The 22,446-nt window shown below is 37.5% G+C and overlaps 1 protein-coding gene across 2 annotated transcripts in view; it reads right to left on the bottom strand.

The window, feature by feature from the left end:
• Nucleotides 1-4,003: 4,003 nt before the first annotated feature.
• ETV1 (ETS variant transcription factor 1) overlaps nt 4,004-22,446 on the bottom strand; it is a 135,528-nt gene continuing 117,085 nt past the window's right edge. For both annotated transcript variants that reach the window (XM_087917963.1, XM_087917964.1), the window contains 2 exons: nt 18,261-18,420; nt 4,004-6,969 (listed from right to left, as the gene is read on the bottom strand). In XM_087917963.1, the coding sequence (XP_087774089.1) occupies nt 18,382-18,420 (39 nt within the window). In that variant the 3' untranslated portion in view covers nt 4,004-6,969; nt 18,261-18,381. The remainder of the gene's footprint in view (nt 6,970-18,260; nt 18,421-22,446) is intronic.

Genomic DNA, 22,446 nt, shown 5'->3' on the forward strand with positions numbered 1-22,446 from the left:
AAGATTATAGAACTAGGGCAAAATGTTAAGATGCAATGTCCAATCAAATCAACAGAAAGGATATTCTGACTACAGATAGCCCATGACTTATAACCATTCCTTTGGTGACCAAAATTTTTACAGCCCTGAAAAAGTGACTTATGATTGGTTCTCACATGTACAACAGCTGCAGCATCTCTATGGTCATGGAATCATGATCGAGGTGTTTGGCAACTATCTTAAGACCGTTGCAGCACCCCACAGTCACATGATTTCCAGCTGGCTTCCAACAAGCACATCAATGGGAAGCCAGCAGGGAACATTGCAAGTCATGGCCTTTGTGATGTCTCACTTAATGATTGAGTGATTCACTTAATGGCCACAAAAAGTCACAAGGTTGGGTGTGATGTCATGGTGCCTTACTTACTGTAAAGACTGCACTACTTAAAAACAAATTTTCTGGTCCTTATGTGGCTGTAAGTGGAAAACTACCTGTAGTTATGATAACAACTTTTGGCTCATAATGTCTGTTATTCAAAGTTCAAAGTCAAGATTCTTTCACATAGCTGAATTAAAGAGATTTTCTCATGGCCAAGTTGAAGGGATATCAACTGATCACACTGCCAACATAATATGAGGCTACCAAATGATGCTGTGATAGTTATGGTATACAAGCAAATTTAAGTAAGAACCTGGTGGATTTTCCTGGCTTTGTTTTCCTCCCCTGCTACCAGATGTTGCCAAACAGTGGGAAAACATTCACTAATCACTTTCCTTAAAATGGTTTAGAAATGGGGCTGGGTAAATGAGGAGTTTTGACAGCTGGCTAGACCATCATGGGACCTTTCTGATGCTTCATGATGCAGCTCTCCCCATACCTGTCAACAGAAAGTCATGTTCATTTTGAATGCTGGTTTGGCAAAATTCCAGAAGAGTGCTAAATTTATGTTCAAAGGCATATAACAAGGAATCATTTTTTACTGAAGTTGATTTACAGGACATTATGCATGTCAACTCAGAAGTGTATGGCCTCTAGTAGAATTAACTCCAAGCAAGCATGTTCAGTAAAGCTTTAGCTAACAAAATAATGTTGAAAGGGTTGACTTATTTGCCAAACCTTCCAGGTTCTAGTTCTGCAAAGTATTTTAATATTGATCTTTTCTTCCTGTTCCATCATCATCAATCTTGTTCAAGTTTAAAATGAAGTTATGTTCAAGGTTCTCTCAGGCATTGGGAACAAATCCATATTGCTATAACATTAACATTCTAGAAATTAGTATGAGTCAATGAATTGGTCAAAAGAGGAAATGTAGCAATATTCAGTAGAATAAATGCCATGTACTATGTACTACCCAGCTGTCTTCCTGTGATGTCTATAAATTTTAAAAAGATGAAGAAGACTACCCCAGAGTTAAATACCATGCTTTCTTTACAGAACCTATTCAAGAAGCTGCATGCTTATACAAAATTAAAGAATTTGAAATAATTTTTCAGTTTTGAGTTGGATTGGATTTATGTATCGCAGACCTTTGATTCAAACTACAATCTAACTTCTCAAACATTCAGGTTCACAGGTATGCAGAATGAGATACATTAAAAATTTGTGTTCCAACCAAAAGATACTGATTTGACTGCTATGAAAATTATCAAAATGGATAAAGGAAGCTACACTTTTTCTATGGATGGCCTGCTTTGCAAGTAGACTAGCAAATTAAGGTATATATTTATGTCTATGTCTATCTCAATTTAAGAATACTGCTTTCTTTTCTTTTGGGGCTTCATTTAATTACAGAGGGAATATATTTGATTCATGCAAAAAGATTTTGTTTAAAACATTCTTGTGGTGTCTCAATAACATTCATCTACTCCTTGTATGGTTATCTAAACATCTATCTAATCCATAATGGAGTTAAGAAAAGCAATGAGGAACAAAATAGGGGAAAGGAATATGGCTAAAGACATTCATGAGAGATATTTATTTATTTGAATATTTATTAAATAGAAATAATTATTTCCATCAATAAACATACATTACTTTCGGAAACAAATACCAAGTAATAAAGCAATGAGGAGAGTGAAAGTATATATGGAAGTAGCAAAAGAAAACATTTAATAAACACAAAGCACATAGAAATAAGCAGCCAAAATATCTGTTCCAAATGGGTATTACTCCATTTCTTTTTCTCCTCCTCATGTTATATTTTCTCATTTGATCTTTTCCAATGTGTTAAAGCAGATTAGTAGATGAGAAAACTGGACACACTTCAAATAGGTATATAAGCTTTGTTGGATTCCATCAGAAATCTTATCAACCAACGTATTGTTTAACTGCATTTAATAAGATGTGTTGAGCAAAGATAAGTTGGCATTTGATGCTATACCAATCATGAGTAGGTCTTTACATCTATGTATTTCTGTTCTTTTTGGAATATCAGCTTCTCAATCTACTCGTCAAAGCAGTGAAACAGATCATTAATTTGGTGTGGGATAATATTGAGATGGCATTGTTACTTTGCAAGAGATCCTTACACAGAATAATATGTATTGCCAAGTTACTGGCCCATTACTACATAGACATTTCAATATTCAGACACAAATCGGTAATAATTGTTTGCTTCTACTGAAGATTAGTAGATATAACTGTCTTTTACCTGGAAAATTTCTTGTTATAACAGTTAATAAATAAGTGTCCTTTGCTCATCAATTTGGCCTAGAAAACTTGATATGTAAGTGCAACTAAATTTAAAAAAATACTTCAGAATGATTACTCTTGATAAAAGTGTTAAAAGATAATGTCTCCTTTGAGATGCTTTCAACTTTTAGTATTTTCAGGGCAGTGGTGGGATTCAATTTTTTTTACTACTGGTTCTGTGGGTGTGGCTTGGTGGGCGTGACAGGGAAAGGATTCTGTAAAATCTCCAGTCAGAGGTGGTATCTGCTGGTCCTCAAAACTTCTCAAAATTTCCGCTATCAGTTCTCCAGAACTGCTCAGAACCTGCTGAATACCACCTCTACTTCAGGGTTGTTTTGTTGACAGCAGTATGAGAGTAGTTTGCAACTGCTTTTTCTGAAGTTTCTTGTTTTTTGTTTTGAGATGGTCAGTTTAACTTTTGCATTCCTGGAGGAATCTCATTCCAATTATTAACCAGTTCCTACTCTTCTTAGTCTTTGACCCCACATAAAGTCAGACAAGTCATGCCACTTGCTCTAATGAATCTCTGAAATGTAAATCAACACATTTCTAAAAATATATTTTAGTCTTACCAGATAGAACAGACAGGAAACTTTAAAAAAATCTGCTTTATTATTATGCTTCATTAAAAGAAACTTGCAAATATGAAATTACAGTTCTTCTTTACAGTCCATGAACTCAGGGAGAATTGCTCCACCCACCATGCAGCTATGAGCTAAGCTGTCTGTTATCTGACTGAACCCTAGGCACCATCTCTTTGCCCCATTTCCCACATACCAGTACAAAATCAAGCAAAAAGTTAAACGTTGTAGGAGAGATGAGAGATAGAACAAGCAGTGTTTTAAGGGATTCATGCATGTATTCATTCTGGATGTTCCATTTCTATTATGAAAGGGATAATGCAACATAATAAGCTTTAAATTATTTTTGTATAAAGGGGAAAAGATCTGTCAAAGTGTGCCCTGTCTTGTTTCCTTCTGTTCACAATGTCTATAACTTCAACAAATGGTGTTCTTGCTCTTTCTGTCTGTTGCTCAATCTGTTTGGAAGCTATCCATCATTCTACAGCCAACCATAATATTTGACACTTCCTAACATCACAAGAGCCACCATCTGTCTATCACTCAAGCCTGATACTTCTTAGTGATTGCTTGGACTGCTCTTTAATCAAGGTTGAAGGGAGAGATGAAACTTTAGATGAAACATTTGAGAAGTTCTGACTGAGCAAATCTGTGTTTAAAACAATCATGTTTTACATAGGTTCAAGTGAATGCAAGAAGAAATAAACAATTCATTTGGAAAAACTTGCACTCTTAATTAAACCAAACTGAAAACCGTCAAATATTTATTTAATGAGGCCAGTAAGAAATGGGAGTTACAGTGAAAGCCACAATATTCTAATTGGTTATGCATATCCAGATTAATGCAAAAAGTACAAACTTCTTGCACATTGATATTTTACTTTATCTGTTTAAGGATAGGTTGTGGGAAGGGCAAATATTTAGAAATTACAAAAAACAAATTGGAAATATATTTTTTTAAGAATGCACAAAAGCAGAACAGTATCTTCAGTATTCCTCTTACTCTAATCATATTGTTCTACCATTTCTTAAACATTAAAATTTATCTTACTGTTCTTTCATAGACTATTCTCAGTCCAACAAAAGTCACAATTTCCACATGAGGGCAACAGCAATGTGTGATAGAAACCCCAGCAACCTTAAATCTTAAACCATTAAATGTAGAATTTGAATTAGCCTGGCATTTGCTTCAGGTAAAGAACTGATGCAAGCATTTTGTCCCCAGAAAAAGTGTAGGGTATCAGTAATAACACATATCTAACCCAGACCATACTGAAGTATATTCTCTAATACAGCAACCATATTGTTTAAAACCAATGAATTTAGTGTTTTAAATTCAGTCTGTCGTATAATATAGGGTAAACTACCAATAACATATGAACCATTCTGTGTGTGACATAGTATTTCTTTGTACTAAACTTAAGTTTTTAGGGTGTGTTTTTTTTTAAAAAAAAATAAGATTGAATTCAAATAGGCAGTAAGACTGATGTGTTAAAGATGTGTCCTAGGCTTAATGCAACTATTTTATATCATCACCACCCCAAACATAAAACACATAGTAAGACATGAAAGTACGGTGTTAGGAGTTCTTTATAACCTTAATAGCAACTTTGTGGACTGTGTGACCAGATGAGAGATAAAAATGGGACAGAGCTTCTGAACCTCTGCCAAGTTGCTTCTTCCAGAGAAATGTCTTCCAGGGGCTTTTTAAAACATATTTTTGCCCAGATGTGATTATTCTTTTGCCGACTTTTCCCACCACACCATATTCAGTGCCATTCTGTTTTTTATTTGAAAAGTTATCCTGTTGATAAACACAAATACACACCAAAGTGATTTATATAATTTCTTTCCAAGCTTCCCCTAGGTTATAAACAAATAAAAGGACATGTAACAATATTTCAATATGTCTTGCTCCCTGTGCTGCCTTGACACAAAAGATAGTTCCCTCCTGATCAGAAGCTCACCGCAACTACCACACTTCATCAGGAACAATCTTGAATAACAGAATAACAAAATTGAAAGAGATACTGAAGTTCTTCTAGTCCAAGGCCTTGCTCAAGCAGGAGGCTCTGTACCATTTCAGACAAATGGTTGTCTCTTCTTCAAAACCTCCAATGTTAGAGCACCCACAACTTCTGGAGGCAAGCCATTCTTCTGATTAATTGTTTTGTCAAAAAATTATCCTTAGTTCTAGGTTGATTCTCTGCTTGATCAGTTTCCATCCATTGCTTCTTTTCTACCTTTAGGTGCTTTGGAGAAAAGGTTGAAATATGTTTGTGTTTTTCCAGGAAGAAGTAACATGATACACCAATATTGTCACATAAAATATGGCTATGAAAAATACTATTATTTTCTTTGCAACTGTAATACCATTAGATTCTTCTTTCAATATTTGTGTTTACATTTGTACTAATAGTTCAAAATATATTTATATGCAAGAGTAAAAACCTTTTCTGTGTGCAGTTCTTACAGATTCACATTAGTAAATAACAATGCAATATTATTTCAGTTTAGAGTGGTCTATAAATATCTTCCAATAATTTGTATCATCTAAAATCAATAGTGATTGTTAATCAAACAAAAACTTACAAAAAACTTTAGTGACCACAACATGATTGACGTTCTGTCCCTTTTTTTAAAAAAGATGACTTTGATCACAAGCTGACAGCTCAATTTTGACTTTTTTTGATAGCCCTACATTAAACATGTTTATTAATTTTATTTGATTATTCCTATGTCAGCTCCAAAAAGCCAATGAAATTAGCTTAGCTGATGTTAAGAAGCTGCTTTACCTATAATTGATTCTTCTGAAAATATATAGCACTCAACAGTATCTAAAATGTGACATTGTTATGCCAAACTACACTTTACTTATACCCACAAACATTTAGATTACAAAAGCACCATTAATTGTTAGAAATAATGGACATTGACATTTTAATATCAAAAGCAGGAATTCTAGAATGTTTCATCCTGATAAATATAAAATTATTTAGGATTCGTTGGAAAGTGACATGTGATGGAAGCTTTTATATTTCTATTCTCCTCCCATTTTGATGGCAAAACTCAACTACTTACAGTTGAAGATAACGAAGATAACAAAGGAATACAAATATCTGTATATATGGCCAAAAAAGTCAGAATGACAACCATAACAATGTAAATGAAGCTCCACATAAAAACATAATACAGAAATTTAATTGCACTAATCATCTTGATTTTTTTCTGAACATAACACAGACAACCAACTCAAGAAGAATGTAATTTTCAAAGCTGAAACTCACTACAAAAAACAATGATGTATTGACCTTACAATTCCTTTATATAATCATCTTCAAAATTTGGCTTGTAGAAACTATATATAATTGGATGATGTATGAAATAGGAATTAATCCCTATATCAAACTGTAGCATCTACAAATACCTTTTGGGATCCTGGCTGTGATTGCTTGAAGCTGCAATCTCATAGTGTATCAGGCCAAGTAACCAAGAACATCACATGGAGTTACTTCTAAAGTAATTACTTTATTATGTTTTCCTATAGACAGAAATCTTGCCAGATTAAATCAACTATTTACATAACTATAGATATATTATATGAATTGCTGGAGTGTGGAATCTGTCTTCTCCCACTTCCTGCTTACCAAAGACGTCAAGATCCATTGTCTCTTTGGTCTTTGGCCACTCTGAGCTACATCGTGCTTCTACAGAACACTTTGGACATAAATAACAACTTTAAAATTGCTGGTATGTATGTATATATTTATGTATATATTATATGTATATATTTATGAACAAATAAACATTTTAAACATAAATTAAAAAATTTAAATAAAATAATTTTCAAATTTATTTAAACAATCAAGGATTGGTGCTGATCATTTCTTCAGTATTTGATGTTCATGAGTAATAAGTATCTTCAGAATACTGATACTATCCCTCCCAGACATATTAACATCATAGGAGAAAAGACAGAACTCTGTGGATCAGCATCTCAAGAAGTAGCCCCAGAATCACCTTCTGTGTATGAGTCAGCAAGACCAAAAAAATTTAGCTCAGAAATGTAGTATGATTGATTGCATTGAAAGGTACTAGAAATCCAGAAAAACTAGAATGGCTACATTTCTTCAATGAACTTTGTGGTAGAGACAATCTACCAAGGTACCAAAGCACTATCAATACTATGTCCTAGCCCAAATCTCAGCAGAAAAGAGTCAAGAGAATATATTTATCCGAACATATCTGTAGCTGCTGATCATAGTAATGTCTGGTTCCTGTTGCCACCAGGTAAACATATTAAAAGTCCCAAACCATCAGAAGGCACTCTGCCATTGGTATGCTTTAAGCTGGAGTCATTCCGTCAGAAAGTTCTCTAAATCTTACTTTCACCATAAACATATACTTCCCATGAATATGAACTTTCAAATCTAAGCCAAGTCCTTTTATGTTTACTTGAATGTAAGTCTTATGTTTTCCAATAGAAATTATTTCCAGCTGTATGTGCAAAAGACTACAGTCATGGATTTTCTTTCTGAGTGCTTATCCATGGGCATGATGAGAGAAAAGGAGGCACAAGAAAAAAGAAAATAGCAAGGCTGTAGGAGAACATCTTCAAAACACAGATCTAGTAAACATTGTCATCCTCTTCAGAGAGTTTCATAAAGCTGTGAGTGAAGGAGGGTGAGGAAACACTACCGTTTTTTTTATTTTCTCAAACAAAACAGGCATGATTTTATAAAACAGTTGCATTGACTCTAGCATTACAACTAAGTCATTTACAGATGGGCAATGGAAATTTTAGAACATTAAACCCCCTAGAAAAAGAAACCATATTGGTTAAATAAAGATAAATTATTCAGAACATCTGTACTGTTTTGGAAGAAGCTATTTCAATATTGATTAAGCTTCTTACTTTTCAACAGACTAGGAAAAGCAAGCTATCACTAATCAGTCTTGGCCATATATTGCAGCTTCTCATAAATTTCTTTTTCAATTCAAGAGATGAAAAGTTGAGGCCCTTGCAAGTCATCACTATTAAAAACATACTTTGCAATGACAGTCAATTTTCAAGAATCTATTCTGCTTAATGAAAACGTCTATAAAATTTGAACTCTTCCATATTTTTTAGGGGTTCACCTGTCAATTTTGATATTCCAGCATGGATAGCTTGTGAACTGTTCATTCATTAAAAATTGGGTGAGGTATGTGTGCTATGAATGAAGCGTTTGAGAAATGAAATGTTAACCAAGTCAAAATAGAAATAGAAGGCAAATCTCTTCTGAACAATCTTTTGATATATTAGAAATTATACACAGATATGTATAAATATGGCAGGTAGATAAATGAAACACAAAATATACTAATATAATTTATCCTGAGTATATGTCAATACTCAGCATATATATTATTTATATACTAGTGATCTTAGTGTGTACAAACATACTTAGACAAAGTTGCCTTAAACTTCTTTAAACTTCTAGTTTATTGATCAGGACGTACCTGATTAGCATTGCCTTTGTTGTTAATACAGTATACACAGGTATACTCATCTACAGTTAAGGTTGGTAATCTGTATTATTAAAAATCCATGGGCATACATAGCATGTGGAAAATCATGTCTTGACATAAGAAAAGATAAATTGTGAAAACGAAATGAATGAAAGAAAAGTAGATATGTTGAGTTTCAATGAAGTAAGAAGAAATAGGAAGATTGCAATAGGTTTACATTAAAATGTTCTAATTTTTAAAGTATAAGATTACAGGTGCACCCTGATTAACAACTACTTATTCAGTGACTTTTCTAATTTGCAGCGGGGTTGAATAAGTGCACTTATGACTGTCCTCAGTGGTATGGTTGTTGCATCATCCCTGTGATCAGGGCACACAGCACTGGATCATAATTATAATGTTGCCATTTGCAAACTTTCTGCAAGCTAAAATCAATGGGAAAGCTAGCAGAAAATTGTAAATAGTAGCCATATTACATCCTCAACTAACAATCAATGCAATTCTCACTTTATTTATTATTTATTTTATTTGTCAATTGCTTACAAGTTAACAGGTATAAGTATAAACATAGTTATGAATATATGAGATGGATACGTATAAGAAGAATAAAAAGAAACAATAGGGCAGGGACTGTAGCAGTGGTGGGATTCAAAAATTTTTACTACCAGTTCTGTGGGCGTAGCTTATTTGGTGAGTGTGGCTTGATGGTCATGTGACTGGGTGGGCGTAGCTTGGTGGCCATGTGATTGGGTGATCATGGCCAACTCGACATCACTCATGTCAAGGGGTATTTTGCCCAGTCCCTCCCCTCCCAGCCACTCCTTGTTACCCCCAGCCTCAATGTATCTATAGTTCTGTAAAAAAAATTCACCTTTTTGACTTTATTATCTGTATCCACATACTATAGATATACTTTTATGGACCACTGAAAGGAGGAAATGGCTCGCATGCTTTGCCCAAGAGGGTGATAGGCAGGTCACAAAACAGGATTTTTAGGTGTTGTCACAAAGAAGTGGGGAGCAATGTATTTTCCAAAGCAGCAGAAAGCAAAACAAGAAGCAATGGATCAAACCTGAACAAAGAAAAAGCAACCTAAAACTAAGCAGAAATTTCCTGACAGTGAGAACAATTACCCAGTGGAACTGCTTGTCTCCAGAAGTTCTCGATTCTCCAACACTGGAGGTTTTCAAGAAGAGACTGGACAGCTATTTCTCTGTCAGGCAATCTTGGCAACTTTAAGACTTGTGGACTTCAACTCCCAAAATTCTGGGAGAAATTCTGGGAGTTGAAGTCGAGAAGTCTTAAAGTTGCTAAGGTTGGAGACCCCTGGGATAGGATCCCCTCCAAAGATTATTCTGACACCTTTGCCTGCCCCTCTACTCAGACTTGGCATCCTCAGTTTTCCTGCCTGAGCAGAGTGTTGGACTAGAAGACCTCCAAAGTCCCTTTCCCTTATTCCTAAGTTAAATACTTAAGACCCTCATTGGGACCCTCTCTCTTTTGCTCCCTCTGGTCTAATGCAGTGGTTCCCAAACTTTTTCAGTCCACTGCCCCCTTGGTGCTACAAACTCATCCTCGGTGCCTCCCACCCAGGGGTGGGATTCAAATTTCTGTGGGCGTGGCCTAATTTGAGGGTGTAGCTTGCTGGTCACATGACTGGGTGGGTGTGGCTTGCTGGTCATGTGGCTGGGTGGGCGTGGCTTGCTGGTCATGTGACTGGCCTGCATGGCTTTCTGGGCACATGACTGGGTAGGTGTGGTTTGGTAGTCATGTGACTGGATGGGCATGGCCAGGTAACTGGCAAACCAAATACAAATGGTCCTTACTTAATGGCTGGTTGTTTAGCAAGTGTTCTAATTTATGACTGGCCTCCCCAGAGCTACTTGATCTGTTTTTGGAGTTTTGACAGCTCACATACACACACACATACACACACACACTTCTAACCCTGCTGGAGCAGGTCATTACACTACAATCGGCAAAACATCTCTGATTAGATTTTAGTAGTGAATAGAATCTAATCAGAGATGCTTTGCTGATTCTTGTTGATTTGTTTTATTTGTATTTCTTTATTTTATGTCACTGAATTGCATTGACATGTGTGTCCCTTCTTGTGCACAGCCCAGAAGCTTTTGTGATTCTTTGCAGCAAAAATTACCGACCTCTGGCTTTGCTCTACTTTTCAAATGTGTTGCCACTGCCACGTTCTAGGTGCTGGCCCTGCAGGTCCATCCCACCGAGCCCACTGCACTGGAGGGACCTGCCCAAGCAAGTCTGAGCAAAGTGGTGCACCAAGTCAATGGGGTGAGCCTGAGAGAGGGAAAGAGAGAGAGAGAAAAGAGAGAGAGAAAGAGAGAAGGAAGAAAAGAAAGAGAAAAGGGAAAGAATGATAAAGGGACAAAGAAAGGAGGGGATGGAAGGAAGGGACAGAAAGAAAAAGAAATAAAGAAGGAGGGAGGGAGGGAGGGAGGGAGGGAGGGAGGAGAAAGATAATAAGATATCTATTCTAGTCCAATCACCTGCTCTAGCAGGGTTAGAAGGGAGTATGTGTGTGTGTTCTCCTTGTAATTTACCGGTACATTTTGGTTTTGCCTTCTTCAGAATTGGCACTGTAATACATTGGGGAAAAGTAAAATTTTAGGGTGGATATATATTATTTAGGGTAATTTTTTAGGTGGTTCAATGGATCCTGTTTAAAGCCGCAACAAAATGTGAGAGCTTCCTGATAGTCCTGACCATGTTTCGTCCACAAAACCTTTAATAGAAGCCAAAGATGTTTCAATTTGGAAAAGGGCCTCAGACTAAACTAGGCCTCATTTCAATCTGATGCATCAGGTTTCTCTCTCTCTCTCCCTCCCTCCCTCCCATTCTGGCTTTGCTCTACTTTCGCAATGTGCCTGCGGGGCCGACGCTTTGAACATGAATGGATGGATGGATGGATGGATGGATGGATGGATGGACAGATAGATAGGTAGAGAAAGACAGGTAGGTAGGTAGGTAGGTAGGTAGGTAGGTAGGTAGGTAGATATATTGGTAGGTAGGTAGGTAGGCAGGCAGACCTTTTGGATGGATGGATGGATGGATGGATAGATAGGTAGATAGGTAGGTAGGTAGATATATTGGTAGATAAGTAGGTAGGTAGGAAGATATATTGGTAGATAGGTAGGTAGGTAAGCAGACAGGAAGACAGACAGACAGAGGCCTTTTGGATGGATGGATAGATAGGTAGGTAGGTTGATCTATATTGGTAGGCAGATAGGTAGGTAGACAGAAAGGCAGGCAGGCAGGTAGGTAAGTAGGCAGGCAGGCAGGTAGACAGACAGACCTTTTGGATGGATAGACAGACAGACAGAATGCGACAGCGGCGGCACTTTGAGAAAGTAGAGCAAAGCCAGAATGACTTTCCCAATGTGCTGCCGCCACTGCATTTGACACCATTGAGCCCCTTGCCCGGCTCCAGTGCAACAGTAAATAGGATGAGCCTGCAGTGCCAGTGCCTTGAACTCTGCCTCTTAGTGCCCCCCCTTTCAGCAAGCAGAGCCCGTCCCACCTCCCATAATCCCCAACATCGCTTTGCACAAACTTCTAGGCCTTGGCCCACCAAGCAAAACCTTCCGACACTCAACTCCACCAAGAACACTCAACATGCTGAAAGGCCCACCTGCATAATTCGTGCCACACAACTACAAGGCAGCGCATGCACTTTTATCTTGCTTCCTTGGGGAGACCTTCCTCGCAGCTGGCAAGAACCGGCCCATGTGGTGACCTGTCACAGCTCAGTGTAGGTAGTGCTTCTGGGATGGGAAGGATGAAGCCCACCTGCAGCGCTGCGCTGATCCCCTGTGCCTGTGAAAAACTTCCATCCATCACGTGTTTTTTTCAGTGCAGCTGGACTCCCCAGTGCCCCCTGCCACCTCTTAGCGCCCCCTGCCAGCCCCCTTGCCTCTTAGCACCCCCTGAGGCATCCCACTGCCCCCCCCAGGGGGCGGTACCACCCACTTTGAGAACCACTGGTCTAATAGGTTGATAAGATTTTTAGAAACATGCAGTTGAAAGTTCTTTAGGTCTCCTTACCCTGAAGACGCAATTTCATTTGGAATTTAATCCCAAACTGATTGCCCTTTTAGCATTTCTCTTGACACTTCTCCAAAATGCACCCCCAAGAAGCCACATCTCTCTTCCCCCTCACACATACACACACACACACACACACACACACACACACACGCACGCACCAGAGGTTGGATTGGATATCTCTCCCTCCCTCTCTGATTTAGGCTTAGAAAGTCTGCAAGTGCTGTGCCTCATTTGGTAATGCTTAAGGAGAATTAGGGGCTAGAGACAGTTGACATTCTCATCTCTGCTACAGGTGAGGCTGTCAAAAAGACTTTTTGGAATCAAGACTGGCTGAACAAGGATCGCCAGCTGCACTGGAAGCATCCCTTCAGGTGACCTTTCTCCTCCTCCTTTTCCTCCTCAAGTGTGCACGCCATCCTCCCGGCCCCGCCATGGCTGCTGATCGCGAGAGGAGGGTGAGGGGGAGATGGGTTGCCCAAAGAGATACTTCCAGCGTGGCTGGCTATCCTTGCTCAGCCAGTCTGGATTCCAAAAAGAAGAAATGAAAGTAGCAAAGAGCAACAAGAAAAGTCCAGCCATGGCTTTGAGGGACACACACACACACACACACACACACACACACACACACACACACACACACGGAGTGGAGGAGAGAGAGGGAAGATTTGCCACTTTGCTATCCCCTGCCATCACCCTTACCTTCTCAGGGAAGCGAGGGAGGGGAGGGGCAGGGGCAGGAGGACCAGCTGCTCCAGGCAAGGTGAAGATGCATTGACCAAGCACAGGAGAATAGAAGCCTGGGAACAGTAGCTCCTGGCTCAGTGGGCCCAAGGGGCTGCTGCAGGCATATTGGGACAAAGGTGGCGAGAAGCCCCAGGACATCCACCCACCCACCTGCTGGCTGGCCGAGCCAGGCCAGGCTGGAAGAGACGCATCTGCCGGGAGAAGGAAGAAAACGTGCTCTGGGAGGGCGGGCAGGCAGGCGGACCTCCTGAGGCTGTTGCACATGTGTACTGCATGTTTAGCAGCTGCACATGCAGTGCACATGTGCAGCAGCCCTGGGACATCCATCCGAGCTGTGCCATGGCCACATGGCCATGGTGGGGAAAGCTAGGAGAGCGATGGGACAAGCGGGTGACTGGATAACCAGGCCACTCGGTTCGGGGGCATGGCCAGCCAGGGGTTGCAACCAGTTCTGTGACCCACGCCAAATCACCGCAACCGGTTCTCCCGAATAGGTGCGAACCAATTGAATACCACCTCTGGACAATAGGCACAATTGGTGTGCTTATGCATGCCCCCTACAGGCCTCTTAGGAAAGGGGTGAGGTCAATTGAGGATGGCAAATCTTATTGCCCTTGCCATTGTTAACTAAGAACTACCTGTAATTACGAATGAAAGGGTTTATATATGTGTCAGAAAGTTTGGATTTCTGTCATCTATTTCAGTGTGTAGTTATGCTGACTAGGGGTGGGATTCTACCAGTTTGGACCAGTTCCATAGAACCGGTTGTTATGATTCTGAGCAGTTCAGAGAACTGGCAAATTGCACCACTGGTTGGCTCCTCCCCTTCCCACCCACCTGCCCAGGAGGCTTTCCTGAGGCCCAGTCAGGGGTGGTATTCAGGCGGTTGGGGGAGGGAGAAGTGGTTTGAGAGCAGAGCTGAAGCTTCCTTAGGACTGAAGCTTCTATTTTTCAGTACAGACTCAGGCAGCAGATTGCAGAAAGGTAGATCTGGGAGTGAAGCTGTGATTCTGCAAGCAGCTCAATCTGCCTACCTGCTTTGCCTGATTTTGAGTAAAAGTTGCTCTTTTTAAAAAAATAAAAAATTCAAACTTTACATATGTATTTACAATATTTACATACAACCCATGCCCAGCCAGTCACATGACCACCAAGCCATACCCACAAATTAGGCCATGGCCACAGAACCAGTTGCTAAGAAATTTGAATCCCACCCCTGATGCTGACCACATGACCATGGAAATGTCTTTAGACAAATGGCTTCCTTGGCTAAGAAACAGATATGAGTACCATCCGCTAGATTTGGACACAAGCGAACAAGGGAAATCTTCACTTTTACCTTTATATCACTATAGATGGATATGAAAATATTACTGAGTACAACAAAACTGTGTAGAGCTACTATTCTAATTGGAATTATGAAAAAGTGTATTAGGCAGAATGATGAAGTGAAAGAGACTACAAATAAAAAAAACTGTATCCAAAAGAATGCTTTTATATGTGGCTGAAAAGAAAAGTATCGTACAATGTTAAATAATAGTTAAAAGGAAAACAGAAAATGCAGTGGATTTTATTTTTATCTATTGTTTTTATTATAATTATAAAATGTAATGCAAATTAAAGAGAAAAAAGAAAATAGAAGGATTAAAATTTCAAGGAAAAGAAGAAAGGAAAAGAAAATAAAGAGAAAAATTATATAAATGTTATTTCTGGCCTTCTTCACAACACGAATAAACAAATTTACTCTCTTTGCACTCTTTAAAATTACAATATTTATCTCTTCATCTTGTACCCCATCTCTGAAAAAAGTCCAACAAATCATCTTTTCAGTCCTCATGTCAACAAAAAATCCAAAAAGGGTAACTAGAAATCAGTCAGTCTCTGTCTGTCTGTCTGTCTCCGTATCTTTCTTTCTTTCTTTCTTTCTTTCTTTCTTTCTTTCTTTCTTTCTTTCTTTCTTTCTTTCTTTCTTTCTTTCTTTCTTTTATCTGTCTGATACTCTGTCTTCAAAATATGTATGGATATTAAAGGAAAATTACAAATAAAATATATACAAAAAGAAAAAAACTAATTTTGTTATATAGTCAGTGAAATTTCCTATTCAAAGTCATTTTTTGGTCTGTCAATTGTAAATTAATTTTCAATACTATCTCTGTCTTTGATAAAATTAATTTTACATTTCTTCAATAACATTTTTAGATATTGTCTAACTATAGAAGCAGATATTATTTCTGACATTATTGATATTATTTCCTATTTGCAAGCCTGTATATCTTTCATCAACCTAAAATCTTTAATCGTCTCTAGTGTCCACTTTTTGAAATTGTGAAATTATTTATTTATATTGTGTCTTATAAAAATCAAAAAGAGAATCTATTTCCTATGAGGAGCTGTTTCTACTTTAAAATTAATTCCAAAATCTTATTGTAAAAATTTCATTATTCCAATTTTATTTGGATCCTTAATCTTTAATAGCATTTTATTGTTTATTTCAGATTCTTTAAATTCTTAAGCTTAGAATTAAACTTTTCTTTCATTTAGGACAGACTCACCTAGTATTTTCATACTTTCATTCCAAAGCTCACTAATAGCTTAGAAATAGTAATTAGCAATTTCCAAAAGGGATTAGAAAATGAGGTGTGCTATCTTAGTGTCTTTTAAAAGTCTCCACCATGGTTGCGAATAAAATAGCTAATCCTGTCATCTCCCAATACTCAAACCCACAGAAAAATTCTATGCTATGGTCTCCTTGCAAGAACACGTGTGGATGATTTCTCATCTGCTCCTCATCCAGAAATGTTCCAAGGGATTAGTCTTTTCACCATTTCCTTTGGTCTTTGCTGCAGTCATTGGTTCTGCTTTCAGAATTATTCTCCATAACTCCTCCAGACGTGAAAATAAGAGAGGTTTTGAAGGAAATAAAAAGATGGTTTAAAACTGTACAAAGGAAGCATCCTATGCACTTAATGACAGCAATGAAAAATATCAGAAATACATTTTGGGGGAAATAGTGGTTTTGTAGGCAAGGAGAAAAGTTCTTTAAGTGATACAAATGGAATGCTTAACATGTAATTCAATGTTGAAAAAGGGGTAGCACACAATATATGTTACCCATTGAATATATTAGGAATATTCATGGTGACAGTGCAATTGGATTACTTGTGGATATGAATAAAGCTTTTGTTACTGTTGATGCCATGTTGTTAGCTGACAACATGAAGGAATTTCAGCAAGCATTAGTTCTTGTATATTGTCTAATGCAAGAAGAAAAATGGATCTGAAAAGTAAATAGCTGTATTTGACAGGGAAAGTAAAATAAACAAATGCAATTTAAGTTATATGCCAAAATCTGAGAGCAAGTAAGCAAGTGTACCCTTATAGAATGTTTAGTAAAGATAGGGGAATTAATTATATTAAGTTGTGGTGGGCTTGTAGAAGAAAATCAACACATTGTCTTGGGGAATTGATGTCAAAATACACAAAATGGCTGTTTATAAGGGCATGATGTCATATGGAGATGAGAGTTGTCAAGAGAAGTTGAATGCTGTGGGAATAGAGCACTGTAAAACTATATGTGGTAAACAACAAATAGGTCAAGAATTATGGAAGCTGAATTTACATAAATGGAATTCAAAAGTGAGTGACAAAGTAGGTAAATTTAGATAGTTTGTATTATGAACAAAATGAATGATGATAGCTATGTAAAACAGTGATAGGAGACAAGAGTGAATGATTGAAGGAAATACACTGCCGATAAATTTGTAATTAAATAGATTAGATTCTCAGAAACAAAGATTAGCAGATTTGATTAAATTCCCAGAAAGAAAGAATTTTTAAAAATTAAAAAATAAAGAGTAATATAAAATCATATATAGATATCGTGAAAGTAAAGATAATTTGATATAGTTGTATAGCAAATGGTTTGAATTGATTACATTCAGCTATGTTTCTTTTTTAATGATTTTTTTAATTTCTTGCCTTACTATGTGTTACACTCCATGTATTATGTGTAAAATTGTTTCACCCAAAAGAATCTATTGTGATTGAAGTAGCAGAAATAAATAAATAAATAAATTAACTGTATCTACATATTAATAAGGGTTTTCATATTAATAAGGGTTTTGGAACTTGTATAAAACTTCACAGAAAGGTGCTAACCAAAATAGATATTTAAAAAAAAACTAGAAAATTTGGTTGCAGCCATTATCAAAATGGGATTCTTTACACCACTATTATATAGGGTTTGCAGGAAGATATAGGGCTATAAGATCACCCTCTCCCTCCCTCCCTCCCCCCTTCTCTCTGCGTGTGACAGAGAAAGAGAATGTGTGTAAAAGAGACAGGCAGAGAGAGAAAGAGAATCATTATGTAATCATGCAAAAGCTGCATCTTGAGTCAGATGTCCTAACATTTGCATTATTGCATCATCAAGCATATGTCATTTTGGCTATCAAATCAGATGTTCATCTTCCCATCTGATGCAGATCCACATCTTTCTTTTTAATGCCAAATAGACAGCAGGCTTGCATACATGCATTTTTATAGATCACACAAATTCTCAATGATTCAAGCAGTCAATTAATATTGTTAAATAAATAAATACATAAGGAAGTGTGCATTGTTGCGAGAATCACTTTTTCTCTAATTAAACAAATATTGAAAAGAATGATACCTACCTGTCTTTGGAATGCCTATAGATTTCTGTATCCTCAAAAATATAAATGTTGTTAAATTGTACTTTTTCAATATCTCCAGGGTTTTTTGCCCCTGAAGAATGTTGCTATATCTTCTTTTAATCTATTTTTGGTTCTTAACATTTGCCATAGTCCACTTATTCTGTAATAAACAATAAGCAGAATAAGAAAAGTTTAGTTCATTGTTTTTGACCCGTTTTCCAGATTGCATTCTATCTGAATGTCATAAAAAAAAGAATTCTGAAATCAACCCCATTTAGATTGTATAGATCAAACTGACAACTTGTGAATTGGCCAGATTACAAAGGAATCGAAAGATAAGAGTTGTAGTGTATATCATGCCAGGTTGTTTTCCTTAATCATGGTTTGCTGAATTATCTTTAGTGGCATAGTTTATAAAAGACATTAATTTAGATACCATATTTATAAATCATAACACACTAAATCAAAACCACATCACCTTGATAGGAGGAGGTGTGACCACAGTGTTTGATATACCATTCTTCACTATTTCACATATTTTATTCTTTGCAATTATATTTTAAAACTTTGAAATGTTGCTCATTGTATACTATTTTTTTCCTTTCATCAAGCCTTAAACTGAGCAATAGAAGTACTCCTCAACTTATGAATTGACCCCAAAATTGATGTTGTTGAGAAACTTGTCAAGTGAGTTTTACTCTAGTTTAGGACCTTTCTTGACACATTTCTTCTTCTTCTTCTTCTTTTTCTTCAGCGTTTGTCTCGCGCTCGGGCGAGGTCCGCTAATGTCCTTGAGTACTGCTTCCACACCTCTCTGTCTGCCACGTGTGTCGGGTCTGCCTTCGCGATCTCTAGATCGGCCTTGATCGTGTCCATCCAGCGTTGTTTAGGTCTACCACGCGGTCTCGCTCCTCCGACAGTCACCTTCATTACAGATTTGATGATGGATTCTTCCTTGGCGCGGCTCACGTGGCCGAACCATCGTAGCCGGGACTGCCTCATGACCGTGGGGATGGGCACGACGTTGAACCGCTCACGCACTTCTTCGTTCCTGACGCGATCGAGTAGGGTGAGGCCTACCGACCATCGGAGCATTCGCATCTCCATTATCTGGAGTCTGCTTTCGACTTCTTTGGTCGTCGGCCAGCACTCTGCGCCGTATATGGCCACGGGGCGCACCACAGAGTTATAGATTTTCGCCTTCAGGCGCATCGGCATCTTCTTGTCACAGAGGACGCCCGTGACGGACTTCCATTTGCCCCATGCTGCATTGATCCTGGCTGCCACCTCAGTTTGTAGTAGGCCTTCTTCCTCAAGAGTAGTTCCCAGGTACTTGAAGGTGGAGGCGCGCGGTAGCTCCTGCCCGTTCACGTGGATGGAGCCTGTCATTTCATTGTCAGTGGTCAGGTATTCGGACCTTTCTTGACACATTTGATTAAGTGAATCACTGCAGTTGTTAAATTAGTAATATGGTTGTTAAGTGAATTGGAAGATCACAAAAGGGGATCACAGTGAACATCATAAATGTGAATCAATTGTCAAGTAACTGAATGTAAAACACATGACCATGGGAATAAGAATATAACTTTATTACAGTCTTAGACCAGCAATAGGCATCACTATATGTATATCACTAATACACTAATACACACACACATATGTGTGTGTGCGTGTGTGTGTATGTGTATATGTACTGACACATTATAGTACATTAATAGTGGATAATAACATTAAGAAAATACATGTTCTCAAAGTTAGGGTCTCTCCCTGGTTTATATGAGTAGAAAGCCAATAAGTATGTGTGTAAATATCATTTTTCAAAGATTTTTTTATGTCCAAAAATTGGCACAGAGTTCTATAATTTTCTAACCAATTTTTTTCTTGTAGACATTGCAGCAACACAGAATTTTTCCACTGCACGCGTAATAGCTGGGTTTGAGTCCTGGTGGAGAAAGCCTACATAAAAATTGTCTGCCCTCCCTGGTAATCTCTCTAGTAAGGGGAGAATGTACACTGACCTATAAACTCTGTATAACTTATGACCATGGGGGTGTTGCAACAGTCATATGTGTGTAAAATGGTCAAAAGTCCCCTTTTCAGTGCCATTGTAAGATTTGAATAGTCACTAAATGAACTGTTGTAAGTCAAGGACTACAAAATGTTGTAAGTCAAGGACTACCTGTATTTACTGTTCAAAGCAGAATTTTTTAAATGATTTCATATTTGTGGCATATCAGCAATTAGTTTCTGGGTAATTCAGAAACCCATTAAGAATTCAATCAGTCTAGATTATGAAGAACCTCTGCAAATCTTCTATCACTTTCTGACTCTGTGCAGGCTGTTTAAAAAAGCAATAACCCATGAAGAAAATAGTGAATAACTTTGAAAGAAGACTAAGGTCTATACTCAACGTTTAAATAATATGTAGGAATAGGTATGACCAAGACAAAGACACAAGTAAGGATGGGAAAAATAAATAAATTTGACTTAATTAAACTTTACATTTAAACTACTTCAAATTAAACTTAACTGATTTAATAATTTCACTTTTAAAATTACATTTTGGTAACAATTCTTGGAGAGGATCTGGAAATTGCATCCTAGATATGAGGCTACCTTTATGGAGCCTTGAGTTTCTTTTGGAACCCTGATTAAAACATCCTTATTCTCAACAATTGTGTGCTTTGTGCTTTATTTATGCTAAGTTGCCATAGAAAGTCAAATTAAAAAATCTTCAAAGCAAGTTACAAGATATGTCAAATCTCTTTTGGAAGAGGGAGAGAAACAAGGAAAAGAGACAGTATGTCTACACATCTACAGCACAATATACAACACCTCTCAGTTCCACATGCTGTTGGGAATGTGCTGAGTTATACAATATCAGTTTGAGATGTGAGGAGTTTGTTTTGTGAATTGTAACATTTTTGCTGTTACTACACTGGAAGGTGCCAAGGAGCGGCTGCCAGTTTTGGCAACATTTGTCTATCTCGAAGTATACAAACAGCCCAGAAGGAAACTGCTTGAAGCCTATTTGAAATATTCACTTGTCAGTCTAATACACACACATGGACACATGCAATATAATCATTGTGATTTGCCTAGGGCTGTTTTTCAGAGACCAAAGTGCAAATAGGGTGATTTTTAACTTCACTTGATGCAAAGAAGACTAAATATTGTTGGGCATCTAATTTCTTACCTTTCGAAGGGTTCAAAGAGTTACTTTAATGTTTAAAATAAATGGCACTTTATCATAACTTTTCATGTATAAGATAAATGAATGTGCTGCATATACTTAAAGTAGAAGTTGAAGTTGGAATTTAGAGACCCACAATCCATAGTCTGAAGAAATAAAAAATGAAGAGTGTAATGCCAACTTGGCTCCAGGAATGTACCAGCATTTTCTGGAGCAAAACAATCCCCAGTCTTAAATAATTACCAACAGGGCAAACTCATTTTTATTTCTGTGCTCCTCACCTATTTGAGTGTCCATTTCATTCTGCAGTGAAGCAATGTGTACTTTTTCAATCCTTACACATATTTTTTCTAAAAAATAACTTTCTGGGCTAGAAACATATTAAGTACAGCCTGATCCCTCATCAGAAAATTCATGGCAGACAAAAAGAAAGAGGTCCAAATGTAAGGAAAGTTAGGAAGAAAGGGAGGAAGGAAGGGAGGGAGGGAGGGAGGAAGGAAGGAAGGAAGGAAGGAATGCAACAGAAAAACTAAGTAACTTAGTTTACCCACACAACTTCTTGATTTTTCCATAACCATCTGAAGCCAGCAGGTAACTATGATCACTTCTATCAACCTCAAATTGCTGAGAACATGCCAATAAACCCTGAGTCTATTAATGATAAACTTCAGCTATCCAACTAGAGAACCAAAAAATTAATCTAGTCAGAATCATGACTACTGCACTAATATAGATCCTACTGGAACAAAATTCCTCTCACCTCACTTTGTAGAAAAATTGCCACCACATGTCTGCCAATGCTGTATACATTTGTCTAGTTATTTGCAAAAAATGACAATAATTCAGCATGCTACAGGGAAAACTTTAGATTTTTTCATCTCTACTGTATTGAAAAGACTTTATTTCAAGAGGAATGGTGAAATTATATACACTATTGTTTTAGCAAAAAGGTTTATTTCTCTCATATAAGGATGTTACTATGATAGCTGGACT

Source organism: Pseudonaja textilis, chromosome Z, assembly GCF_049901715.1.
Source record: "Pseudonaja textilis isolate UNSWEBS1 chromosome Z, rPseTex1.2, whole genome shotgun sequence".
NCBI lineage: Eukaryota > Metazoa > Chordata > Lepidosauria > Squamata > Elapidae > Pseudonaja > Pseudonaja textilis.